At 44.2% G+C, this 13,903-nt stretch overlaps 1 protein-coding gene across 3 annotated transcripts in view; it reads left to right on the forward strand.

Annotated features, from left to right (window-relative positions):
* The window catches only part of NUP62CL (nucleoporin 62 C-terminal like), a 153,281-nt gene that overhangs the window by 16,226 nt on the left and 123,152 nt on the right, over positions 1-13,903 (forward strand). For all 3 annotated transcript variants that reach the window (XM_069944255.1, XM_069944257.1, XM_069944256.1), the window contains exon 3: positions 679-923. In XM_069944255.1, coding sequence (XP_069800356.1) covers positions 679-923 — 245 coding nt within the window. The remainder of the gene's footprint in view (positions 1-678; positions 924-13,903) is intronic.

A 13,903-nucleotide genomic window follows, 5' to 3' on the forward strand; every position in this document is an offset into this window, starting at 1 on the left:
TTCCCAGTACCCGAATGAACGGTTTCTCTTTTGGACCTACCCTCCCAATGCATTAGATTTAAAGGAGATGTCCGCCTATTTGCATAATCTGACAGGGGAGAACATAGCAATCAAACATATCTTACCCCTTCCATGCCTGCGATGCACTGTCTGACAGGCTCTGGGACCCTCACCGGAAGGCATTTTCCCCAAGTTATGATGACGTCATGACTCTGGGGGATGCCTGCTCAGCTAGTCCTAGGCTGCCCATCAATCTGGTCTTGACGTCGGCTATGCAGGAGATCCCAGGGCCCAGTGGGGGTCCCGAAGCGATGATTCAGCACTAAAGAGCTGAGTCTTGATAGTTTGTTCCCCCTGTCCCTGCAGTTAGACTTTTTTTTTTTTCTTGTGGCCAGACTTATTCTGGTGCAGGATTCATAACTAGTGCCACAACTGTCCTCAGGTTGAAGTTGGTATTATAACTTAGCTCAATACACATTAGTGGAACTGACCACACCTAAACCTAGGACAAGAATAATGCTGGTTGAGGAAGAAAGCAGCCAAGTGTTTTTTTAATCCTGGATAACCATACATTCCTTGCTGGTGTAAAAAGAAAGCCAAAGCCATCAGCTAATTACTGACCTTGTAAAACAACTACTTGTTGTTTCAAAATTATCAGCTTGTTCTCTTTATTTTCAGGAGCACTGCACCTAAGCTGGGGCTAGGAGGAGTAACACAGCCATCTTCTGGGACTAGCCTCAGTGGAGCCGCTCAAGCACCTGGTTTCACTTTTGCTACTGCCATTGCTCAGCCCAACAGTGCACCTGCCAGTACAGGTGGTGGTTTCAGTTTTACTGGTGCTGTTGTGACAACATCTCTACCCTCTACTACAGCAACAATAACAGCGACTACTCATGCAGCAAGTAACACCGTGCAGACACCAGGTATTTTGGCTAATGTTTCATTTGTGAAGGTGACACTGTGCAAATAATAGATGTTTTGCCAATAATTTTTATAATCAAACAGGTTTGGATACTAAAGAGGTAGTGTGGCATTTAACATTTATTCACTAAATAACACACATTACAAAGTTATACAACTTTGTAATGTGTGTTATTTAATTGAATGACCCCCTTCCCCGTGTTCCCCTCACCCAGGAAGTGTGGTGCATTATACTTATGTGTTCGCTGTTGACCCCGGCCGCCATCTTGGGTTGACTAAGTCATCTTTGGGAGGCCGGCTGTACTGCTTCAGCCCTCCCTCATGCTGGCCCCCCTCTGCCGCTTCATCAGCTGCTCAGCCGCGATTGGCTGAGCATAACTGTGCTCAGCCAATCACATCTGAGCAGCTGATGACACGGCAGCCCTCCCTCATGCCCCCCCCCCCCCCCACTGTTGCGTATGTGTGTGTGTTTGTATAGTCTCTATATATATATATATATATATATATATATATATATATATATATATATATATATTATGCTACAAACTAACATACAACAAAAAATATTTAATATGCAAAGTGATTAGAGAAAAAATAGTATATTGGGTTCAGGTTTAGACAAAGTATACAAATACAAAGTTAGACATATATACAATAATACAAAAACAAAAGAAGTCCAACAGCACCTTTGGAGATTCTCCGAGAATGGCCAGCAATAGAATAAAGGATGCACGCAGGTATGCTCACAATCCTAGGTATGAGCACAATGAACTCCAAAAGAAAAGGTTTCCCACAGCATCCAGGATGAAAATAGTGTGTTTATTCACACATCAGGGTACACAAAAAAAAATGCAACGTTTCGGCCTGCTGCCCTTTGTCAAGCATTTTTTTTTGTGTATCCTGATGTGTAAATAAACACACTATTTTCATCCTGGATGCTGTGGGAAACCTTTTCTTTTGGATATATACAATAACATCACCAGATGCGTTTAACATCATGTCTAACCTTCAGCCAGGGAAGCATCACCTGGCCCAATAAGGGTATGCTCACGTTGAGGAATCGGCAAGGAATTTAGAGTGGAATCTGCGGATTCCGCTTGAAATTCCAGCCGCTAAATATGGACAGAGCAATGTCCCACTTTGTTCAACAGATTTCCACCTTGTTGTTCGCACAGCAGAATTTTCTACCGCAGATTTGCTTTCTGCCCAAAGAATTGACATGTTTTGGTCAGATTCCGCTAGAGAGATCCTATGAAAGTCAATGGGGCTTAAATTCCTCTTCCATTCTGCTAGAATTCTGCCAGTCGGTGTGCACATACCATAGGACAGAGTGCAACTGGGAATCAACACTGTGCACAGGTACAGAATGCTTCTCCTTGGAACAGATATGTCCTAGCTTTTATGGCCAATGTGCCCCAAACCCCCTTGTTGTACAAGGTTGATATATAGGGATTATTTGTCTAGAGTATCTTCTATAGAGTGGCCACCTCCATAGGTTTCAAATAAGGTAGAGAGAGAATCAGCTTGATGATCAGGCTCCAGTGGATCAATCAATAAGGCAATGACACAATGAATAACTTTTACTCAAGAGTAATATAACATACAAGGTCCCAGTCCATACCAAAATGTTTGTTAAATAACTAAATAAGAGAAGCTATACTAATCTATGAGTAGAGCTCAATCTCGAAGTTAACTTTTGGGTGCAAGCTGTGTAAATTATTTATTCACATAGACATAAATACAGTAGATCATGGGTCTCCAAACTGTGGCCCTCCAGCTGTTGCAAAACTACATTTTCCATCATGCTTGGACAGCCAAATCCAATGCTTTAGCTGTCCGGACGTGATGGGAATTGGGGTTTTGCAACGGCTAAAGGCAGTTTGAAGACCCATGCACTAGATCAAGGACTGGTCTGTATATTTAGAGCTTGATAGATTGCAGGAGCCAAGTGTAATGGCCCTATTACACCAACAGATATTTGACAGAATTTTGCAACCAAAGCCAGTAACAGACTATGTACAGAGATTAGGCCATAAAGGAAGACTGGATTTCTCCTCTTTTCAAATCCATTTCTGGCTTTGGCTGTAAGGGCCCTATTCCACGGGACGATTATCGTTCAGATTATCGTTAAATCGTTCGAATCTGAACGATAATCGTTCGGTTGAAATGCAGTTAACGATTAACGACCGAACGAAAAATCGTTGATCGTTTAAGACCTGGACCTATTTTTATCGTTGCTCGTTCGCAAATCGTTCGCATTGAATAAGACATCGTTCGGTCGTTCTCAATAGATACGAACGCAATAGCGAATAAATAGCAAAGAGAAACGATTGCAATTACGATCATAAGTAACGATTATCGTTCCATGGAAATGAGTGAACGTTTTCAGGTCTTTCGCAATAGCGGTCGTTTGAGATCGTTAATCGTTAACGATTATCCAAACGATAATCGTCCCGTGGAATAGGGCCCTAAGAATCTGTCAGATATCTGTTGGTGTAATAGGGCCCTAAGATAACCTTGAAAATGCTATTGATTTCTATGAAAGTACCAGGAAAAAAAAACATTTTTCACATAATGATTTTGTCTACTTGTTGTTGTCCAAAAATTGTATTGGATAACAAACAGTTATATCAACTGACCACGAGTCCATACGTTTGAAACCCCACTCCACTGAAGCACAGTAGGTGTAGCCGGGCCAGTGTGGACCATAGCAATGATAACGAAAGAAACAGTCAGCTCCAAACGTATAAAATGAATCCTCCTTTATTTCATTCCTATTAAAAATGAGGCATGTACATCGTGTTTGTGTGTGTGTGTGTAATATATATTTATATTTATTATATAATATATATATAATATATATATAATTTTATATATTTATTATATATATATATATATAAATAATATATATATTTATATATTAGGGCTGGGCGGTATACCGTGAAAATACCGATACCGTCACTGGCGTCGGTTAACCGACCTCAACTTGGTCAGGACGGTATCTGCGGTATTTTCTGTATTCCCCGTCTTCCTGGCGCCGCCTAATTGCTGTCCGGACCATGCAGGAGGCATTTAGAATAATCTATTCTGCTGCTGGGGGAGGGGGGACCTGGAAGCAGTCTCTAATTAATAATGTGCTTGGCCAGCCAATATCCCCCTACACTCGTATTGCGTCGACCACGTACCGCCTCTGCAGCCCTCCTTTTTATTGGCTGCGGGCGGGTGGGCTTTCCTGTGTTCGCGCGGGCTGGCAGTTGGATGTGCGCCACAGGCGGTAAGATGGCAGCCGCTTGTCACCCAGGCTCGGCCCCTGTGTAGTGATAAGTGATGGCGTTTGGTGCGGGACTGCCGATGGTAAGCGGGTGAGGGGGCGGAGCCGGCCGGAGCTGTACTGTACACTATCGTTCTGGATGGAAGCTGCTGCTGCACTGTCAGCGTGCACCCAGGCCCCCTGTGTGGTGGTAACAGCCTGTTCATCCAGATCAATAGTGTACAGTACAGCGCCGGCCGGCCCCCGCATGGCCCCTCACCCGCATACCACCGGCATCAAACGCTACTGCACCCATGGACCCCCAGGCTGCTATCACTACGCAGGGGGCCGGGGTGCACGCTGACAGTGCAGCAGCAGTACAGCGCCGGCCTCACCCGCATACCACCGTGGCTGGGTGGAGAGGTGGGGGCTGGAAAGCTGATCTTCCGATTTACCTCCCGAGCCAGGGCGCACATATACTGGTGCAGGGCAGGGGATGGAAGATCCTGCTGCGGGGGGCTGGAGAGGAAGGCTGGAGATGTGACAGGCTGCGCACAGGCGGCAGCTCCCCCTCCAGTGTGAGCTCAGCGCTGCTGCTGGGTGGCTCACTTCTCCTAGCTTCTCTGGAAGCTGCACAGTGAGCCCTGCCCCCCCTCTCCCGCACATACAGTTGGGGTCAGGTATGGGTCGGCACCTCCATGCTTCACTGGCCACCGCACTCTGTCCCGCACAGGAATCTTCGAAGCCCTGTTATCTTTTGTCAGTGCTGGAAGCGGCCATGTGTGACGCTCTGTCCGGATATATGTGCTACAGGGGCCGAGGATTCCTATGCGGGAGAGAGAGAGCGGTGCCCGGGGGAGCAAGGAGGTGTCCACCTATACCTGACCCCCCCCCCCCCCCCCCCCCCCCCGCAGCCACTGAGTGACTGGGAGTAGATAGGAGATAGATAAATAGGAGACAGATCGGAGATAAATAGGATATAGATAGATAGATAGATAGATAGGTATTAGATAGGAGATAGATAGGAGACAGATAGGAGATTGATAGATAGGTGATATATAGGAGATAGATAGGTATTAGATAGTACACACATAGATAGGACTCTTATCTATCTATCTATCTATCTATCTATCATCTATCCATCTATCTATCTATCATCTATCTATCTATCATCTATCTATCTATCATCTATCCATCTCCTATCTATCTATCTATCTATCTATCTATCTATCTATCTATCTAAATATATAGATAGATATAGTAAACAATATAAGCAGCACACGTAAAGAACTGTGGCTGCCAGCATATGAATCCCAGACCTTGGATCAAGTCAGCTAGTAAAAAATACTCTGCAGCACTCCGATGGTAATACAAACGTGAATTTATTCCATATAACAATATGCAGCAAACTTCAAGTTCAAGTGGCACTTGAAAATGGCGTAGGAGACGCCAAAACATTGTGTATTACTTGTGAAGTTTGCTGCATATTGTTATATGGAATAAATTCACGTTTGTATTACCATCGGAAAATGGGGTTTTCAATAGGGCGTGGCTTTAAAAGGGGCGTGTCATAATTATCGTTCGATTTATCGTTACCGCGGCTACATGTACGATAAACCGCGATATTGATTTAGGCCATTATCGCCCAGCCCTAATATATATATATATATATATATATATATATATATATATATATATTTATTTATTATATATATTTATTTATTATATATATTTATTTATTATATATATATATTTATTATATATATATATATATTTATTATATATATATATATTTATTATATATATATATATATTTATTATATATATATATATATTTATTATATATATATATATATATATATATTATATATATATATATATATATATATATTATATATAATATATATTTATTATATATATATATATATATAAATATAATATACACACACACACACTCACCGGCCACTTTATTAGGTACACCATGCTAGTAACGGGTTGGACCCCCTTTTGCCTTCAGAACTGCCTCAATTCTTGGTGGCATAGATTCAACAAGGTGCTGGAAGCATTCCTCAGAGATTTTGGTCCATATTGACATGATGGCATCACACAGTTGCCGCAGATTTTGTCGGCTGCACATCCATGATGCGAATCTCCCGTTCCACCACATCCCAAAGATGCTCTATTGGATTGAGATCTGGTGACTGTGGAGGCCATTGGAGTACAGTGAACTCATTGTCATGTTCAAGAAACCAGTCTGAGATGATTCTAGCTTTATGACATGGCGCATTATCCTGCTGAAAGTAGCCATAAGATGTTGGGTACATTGTGGTCATAAAGGGATGGACATGGTCAGCAACAATACTCAGGTAGGCTGTGGCGTTGCAACAATGCTCAATTGGTACCAAGGGGCCCAAAGAGTGCCAAGAAAATATTCCCCACACCATGACACCACCACCACCAGCCTGAACCGTTGATACAAGGCAGAATGGATCCATGCTTTCATGTTGTTGACGCCAAATTCTGACCCTACCATCCGAATGTCGCAGCAGAAATCGAGACTCATCAGACCAGGCAACGTTTTTCCAATCTTCTACTGTCCAATTTCGAAGAGCTTGTGCAAATTGTAGCCTCAGTTTCCTGTTCCTAGCTGAAAGCAGTGGCACCCGGTGTGGTCTTCTGCTGCTGTAGCCCATCTGCCTCAAAGTTGGAGGTACTGTGCGTTCAGAGATGCTCTTCTGCCTACCTTGGTTGTAACAGTTGGGTATCTGAGTCACTGTTGCCTTTCTATCAGCTCGAACCAGTCTGCCCATTCTCCTCTGACCTCTGGCATCAACAAGGCATTTCCGCCCACAGAACTGCCGCTCACTGGATGTTTTTCCTTTTTTGGACCATTCTCTGTAAACCCTAGAGATGGTTGTGCGTGAAAATCCCAGTAGATCAGCAGTTTCTGAAATACTCAGACCAGCCCTTCTGGCACCAACAACCATGCCACGTTCAAAGGCACTCAAATCACCTTTCTTCCCCATACTGATGCTCGGTTTGAACTGCAGGAGATTGTCTTGACCATGTCTACATGCCTAAATGCACTGAGTTGCCGCCATGTGATTGGCTGATTAGAAATTAAGTGGTAACGTGCAGTTGGACAGGTGTACCTAATAAAGTGGCCGGTGAGTGTATATATATATATATTTATTATAATATATATAATAATTTATTGCAGACACCTGAGCAAAATTGCCTCTTGTTATCACCCAGTGGGTGGAACACAAATATCCCTCCCTCCTAAGCACACAAAGTGGAGCATATGTGCTAGATATGCCAAACAGATGTAGCCATATATACATTATGTGTATATACAAAACTCAATAATAGCTTAATAAATAGAAGCCAAGTTGTGCTTTACATTTAAGCCTTGTGGAATATGTGAATCTTGCTGGAGACTCCAATATGCCTTTCTTAAATGTACCTCATACAACCAGTCACCGCCCCGTTTGAACTTATGAACTTTCTCAATCCCACATACTTGCAGTGAAGTATAATCCACTTCATGACACTCCACAAAGTGTTTAGGCAATCCAAAAATTTATTCTAATAAATTGTCTGGTTGACAGATATGTCTGCCAAGTGGTCTGCAATGCATTTCTTGAGTTTATGCATTGTACACCTACAATGCATATTGCAGCGTGTGCATGTAGCTAAAAAAAATTACATGTGTGGTTACACAGTTAATGAATGTTGCAATGTTAAAACTCTTTTTTTCCCTTTTCGCCCTATGACGGCACCCATGGAGAGCGTCCACCTCCTTCTCATCAGACAGGAAACAGTCACCATGAATTTTCCATAAGTAGGCCGGACTTCCCATCATCCCCAGTTCAGTTTCCTGTCTGGCGAGTAGGAGTTAACAGGTTTTTATTTTCTTAAAAAAGCGAGCTGAGGATCCCCGGGGAAGATACCTGTGATTCGGGAGAAGTCCTGCAGATGCAGGCCGCATGGTGGTCTGTGGGTCCGGCCCCCCTGTTGCTCAGGTCAGTTCCCCCTCTGTCTCCTCCATCGGTTCGGAAGGTGCAGCGCCGCATCCGGCCTGGGGCTCGGGTGGTCAGCGCTGCTTCTGGTGGCGCGGGCGGACGCGGTGTGGTCACTTGCCTACGCTATGACGTTAATTAATGTGGCAGGACTTCCGGGTTGCCGGGTCTGGGGTCGAGGCTAGCGCCGTACCGGTCTGCATGGGGGTGTTTAGGCCATTGCTTGCCCTCTATGGGGGTGGGCAGCCACCGTGAGGTGAGGGGGGCGGAGTCCGCTCTGATAACTGACGGGCGGCACATTTAAATAGAGCGCCAAATGGAGCCGGTTCGCAGCCAGTGTATTCAGACAGTCTGTGGATTCGGTCAGCTGTCAGGCCCGTGGCAATTGCTGTATTACCTCATGGATGGAGAGGAATCAGCCCAACCTTCCGGCGCTCAGGCACAGGAGACCACATCACAGGTTCTAGTCGGGTGAGAGGGGTTAAAACACCCCAGACATTTTTTAGAACTGCTATTTATTTTACATTACTTATATTCCACAGTAGGACATACTTCCCCACTTCAAATAACTAGCTAGTGCTACAATAGGTGCTAGGGGGCAAAAAAGGGATGGGTATAACTCAGCACAAACTAAGGACAAAACCTACAAATTTATACTGCTGAAAACCCAAGTAAATCTATATAAAATCACTTTTATTAGTCTTTCATAAAATTTTTTTGAGGTTACCAGTTTTTTGTTTCTGGTTTATATGAATGGGAGGCTGTATGACGTTTGCCCCCAGGATGTAAATTCCTTTACCTGTAATATACTATACTATTGCTGTTTACCAGATAGTCGCCCATGTGCTCTGCCAATCCAGTTCTGATTTTTTTCTTTTACCATTATGTTGTATTTTAATGAAAGACTAATAAAAAGTGATTTTATATAGATTTACTTGGGTTTTCAGCTGTATAAATTTGTAGGGTTTGTTGCTATTTATTTTAGTTTGTTATATTTTAGGGGGAATCCTCTCGCAAATCTAAGAGAAAGGAGTGTGCAATGTGTAGAATACCACTCCAGTCTCATTATTCCAAGTCACTATGCAACGCCTGTTTGACTAAAGTAATGGAAGAACAAGCCCCGTCATTTATGCAAAATATCAAGGGCATTATACTGTACATGATGAAATTAAAGCTAGTACTAAATCCAAGTCTAAAAAGCCTTCTACCATCATGTGCCAATCTATGTGGAACATCAGAAATTCTTGAGGGTAGCAGTATGGATAAAGGGAGACATCTGCCATTACCAGTAGCGGGCGCTACCCTTCGGCCTATCTCAAGCCCCGAGGGTCTTTACAAAGATAATAGCGGATGTTATGGCCCATGTGAGGGAACACAAGATCATCATTGTACCCTACCTGGACGATTTCCTAATTATAAATCAGTCAAGAGACTAGTTGATCCTCCAGATCCAGAAGGTTCAGGACATATTTTTTCGTTTGGGGCTGGAGGTAAACATATAAAAGTCTTCCCTGGTTCCCAGTCAGAGCTGTCAATTCCTGGGGATTCTCCTAGACTCAAGAGCTCAGTCTTGTTTTCTACCTCAGCACAAGATAGATCTCCTAATCTCCAGAGTACAGATGTTGGTAGACGAGGATTCAGTTTCTGTCAGAACAGCCATGTCAGTTCTGGGACTAATGACTTCCTCTATTCCGGCAGTAAGGTGGGCCCAATACCACACTCGGGTGCTTCAGCATCAGGTTCTTCAGGTTTGGGATAGAAGCAGGCAGTCGCTAGATCGTCTTTTTTCTCTTTCTCAGTGCACGAGGAGATCTCTAAGGTGGTGGCTATCTCTAGACAACCTGTCAGGAGGGGTGTCATGGGTGAAGAAAGATCTGTTTCTTCTGACTACAGATGCCAGCCCCACAGGGTGGGGAGCACACGCAGAATCCCTTCTCCTTCAAGGGATATGGAATCAGAAGGAGGCCAGAGACCCACAGAATGCAAGGGAATTGAGAGCGATCCACTTTGACCTGTGCCAGTGTCTTCCCAGAATTCTAGGGAAGGATGTAAGAATTATGTCGGACAATTCATCTCTGGTAGCATATTTGAACCACCGGGGGGGAAGAGATCGGCCATGTTGATGGAAATCAGTCATTACATATTTCGCCTGATAGAAGGGAAGGTCAACTCCATCTCAGCCCTTCACCTAAAAGGGACAGAGAATTCAGCTGCGGATTTCCTCAGCAGGGTTCATCTGAATCAGGGTGAATGGGTCCTGAAGAGGTCAGTGTTTCTCCAGATAGTGGACCTATGGGGCCTACCGACTGTAGACCTGTTTTCCACAAGAGAGAACCGTCAGGTAGAGAGATTCTTTTCACTAAACCCATCGGAATTTCCATCACGGGTAGATGCTCTAGTCCAGGACTGAAGGAATGGTCTCCTCTATGCCTTTCCTCCAGTGAGACTTCTTCCCAGAGTTCTCAGGAAGATAAGGGAGGACAGGGCTACTGTTATCCTCCTGGCACCCTTTTGGCCCAAAAGGGTATGGTTTTCCTGGCTCCAGAGATTCTCAATTGCCAGGCCATGGGTCCTTCCGGATCTCCCGGACCTTCTCTTTCAGGGCCCAGTGTTTCATCCTCACTGTTCCAATTTGCACCTGACGGCCTGGCTATTGAGAGGGCACTAATGTTAGAATGGGGGTTGTCAGAACTTGTCATTTCCACTCTGCTAGCTAGTAGGAAGAGGGTCACCTCTCAAATTTATTTATGCACCTGGAGGGCCTTCTGTAGATTCTTAGGGTCTCCAGTCAATGTCTTAGAGCTTCCCAAGATTTTTGAGTTCTTGCAGGAAGGGCTTAATAAGAATCTTAGACCCAGTACCTTAAAAGTCAAGATCTCTGCCCTTAGTGCCTTATACGATCATAAGATAGCAGAACATGCATGGATTAGGAGGTTTATTAAGGGTGCCTTCACACCTACCGGATCCACAGCGGATCTCACTTCTGTGGATTCGAAGCGAGAACCGCTGCGGATCTGGTATCAATTCACCCCTATGATAGCACATATTCGCAGCGGGATTGACATCCCGCTGTGAATGTGCTTTAACTCCCTGGTGCCTGCAGCCCCCCCCGTCGCATCCCCGGTGCATCCCCCCCCATCTCGGCGACATCCCCCCCATCAGCCCACCCGCCGCCTGCATCCCGTTGTCGGGAGCATACAGTACCTGCTCAGCGGCGCGGCTGCAGTGAGGCTGCCGGCTCCGGTCCCGCTCAAATCAGCTGAGGGGGACCGGGGCCGGGAGCCTCTCTGCCTTCTCTATTAATGCCCCATACATGACTATTCTTCAGGACAGAGTGATTCTATCTACCGATCCTGCTTTCCTCCCTAAGGTAGCTACAGATTTTCATCGTTCTCAGGAGGTTGTTCTCCCTTCCTTCTGTTCAGAGCCCAAGAATGAGTGGGAGGAGAGATTCCATCGGCTAGATGTCAGGCGCTGTTTGCTATTTTATTTAGAGATGTTCAGAATGGAGGAAAACGCAACAACTTCTAGTTTTATTTCAAGGGACAAGCAAAGGGAAGGCAGCTTCATCCAAGACCTTAGCCAGGTGGATCAAAGATTGTATTACTGTAGTGTATTCTTCATCTAACCTTCCAGTACCTGAAGGGTTTGGAGCCCTATCCACCATATCAGTTGCTACTTCATGGGCTGAAAGGGCCTCGGCCACAATAGACCAGATATGTAGGGCAGCCACGTGGAGTTCTCCGCATACTTTCTTTAAGCACTATCGGTTGCTTTTTCCCGCTACAGAGGACTTGGCGTTTGGCAGAAAAGTACTGCAGGCGGTGGTCCCTCCCTAAAATAGTCTATTCTATTCTCCATGGGTGCTGTCATAGGGCGAAAAGGGAAAACTAAAATTACGTATAATAATTGTTTTTCTTTGAGCCCATGACAGCACCCACGTAATACCCGCCCTATATGTTATATATTGTATACTAAATTGTTTAAATAGTTTCACTAAAAAAAAAAAATTATGAAATAGATAATATATAAAAATGTCATTAGCTGGAGTGAAAATTAAACTCCTGTATAGATATAGCAAAAGCCTTAGTGTAGTCAGTCCTACTAGGTAGGAGACTGTGTGCTTTTTTGTAGGCTCTTCTAAATTCTTGTTGACGACTGGGGATGATGGGAAGTCTGGCCTACTTATAGAAAATTCCTGGTGACTGTTTCCTGTCTGATGAGAAGGAGGTGGACGCTCTCCATGGGTGCTGTCATGGGCTCAAAGAAAAACAATTACTGTACGTAATTTTAGTTTGTTTTTTTTGTTTTTTGTTTTTTTTTACACAAGATACAAAATTGTTGTGAATTGAATACCCTGCATACAGAGCACCTTGGCAGAGCACATCCAAAGCAACCTGTTATGGAGAGCCAGTTCTTAGTTTGTTTCTACTACAGAACACTAGGAGACAACACATTAGTAAATGATCTGATCTGTTGGCGACACATTTGACACCCGCAGACAATATCTTTGCACATGTTACCCTTTTTTATATTGGCAGAAAGTTGGATGTCTACAAAATGAGATGGTGTGGCGGTCGGTCAGTGTGAACAGTGAACAACTTTGTGAAAACGTTGTTAAAAAAAAAAAAAAAAATTTGAAAACCCGGTATGGTGTCCTGACCTTCCTGCCATATTTAGAGGAGGTCATCTACTGTATATAACAGCCATGCCACAAGATTGAATCCTGAATGGATTGGAAAATAGACAGATTGACCTTCAATCTGGAGGAAAAATGCTGTACTTTATCAAATGAAATGCCAGATCAACTAAAGCTGAGTGATGCAGAATATAGCGCTGTAAAGATAGCCAGATGCATGAAGGGTCCCAATGGTGGTCTCCTATCATGGCAAGCATAGACTTTGTACCTCTGATGTAACCAGGAATAAGTGCCACCAGTAGTGATGAGCGAACATGCTCGTCCGAGCTTGGTACTCGTTCGAGTATTAGGGTACTCGAAAGTACTCGTTACTCGGACGAGCATGTCGCGATACTCGAGAAAATATCATCATCCGTTTCCTGTAAGTTTGGGCGCAATTTCTCAGCCAATAAACTTGCAGGAGACTCTTTGGTACATCCTGCGATCACGTTGGACCCCATACATGTCGATAGCAGCGATTGGTTGGTCAGATCAGATGACCCTGCCATATAAAAATTGCGGTCGGCAGTGCTCTCTTCAGATGTATGCTGGAAGAAATTAGTGACAGAGCTGCTGCTTATCAGGGAGAGCGTTAGGGAGGGAATTAGTGTTCTAGTAGGCAGGGAATACTAGTGAAACAACCAAACAGGCCAAAGGGCTTTAAATAGTTTTTAATTTGTATTACTGCAGACTGCTGGCTGGGACTTGCAGTGCAGCTACCACGATTTCAGCAGCACACTGGTGATCGGCTGCTTTCAGAAAGAGGACATTAGGTGTTGCATAGAAGTGCTCAGTACTCTATGATTTTGTGACTGGTGGTGCTGCTGTTGTAGATTGTATTGCTGTGATTTGTAGTACACCTGCATAGAACTTCACTGCTCATTGTACTGTTTAACAGGTGCCATAGACCACAGACCACCACTTACACACAGGCTCTATAGGACAGCCTCCAAATACTAGTGTGACACTGACCACCAGTATATTTTATGATTTCTGTAATTCTTACTCAGGGCATATCTAAGCTCACTACTG

This window comes from Dendropsophus ebraccatus, chromosome 10 (assembly GCF_027789765.1).
Source record: "Dendropsophus ebraccatus isolate aDenEbr1 chromosome 10, aDenEbr1.pat, whole genome shotgun sequence".
Classification (NCBI taxonomy): Eukaryota; Metazoa; Chordata; class Amphibia; order Anura; family Hylidae; genus Dendropsophus; species Dendropsophus ebraccatus.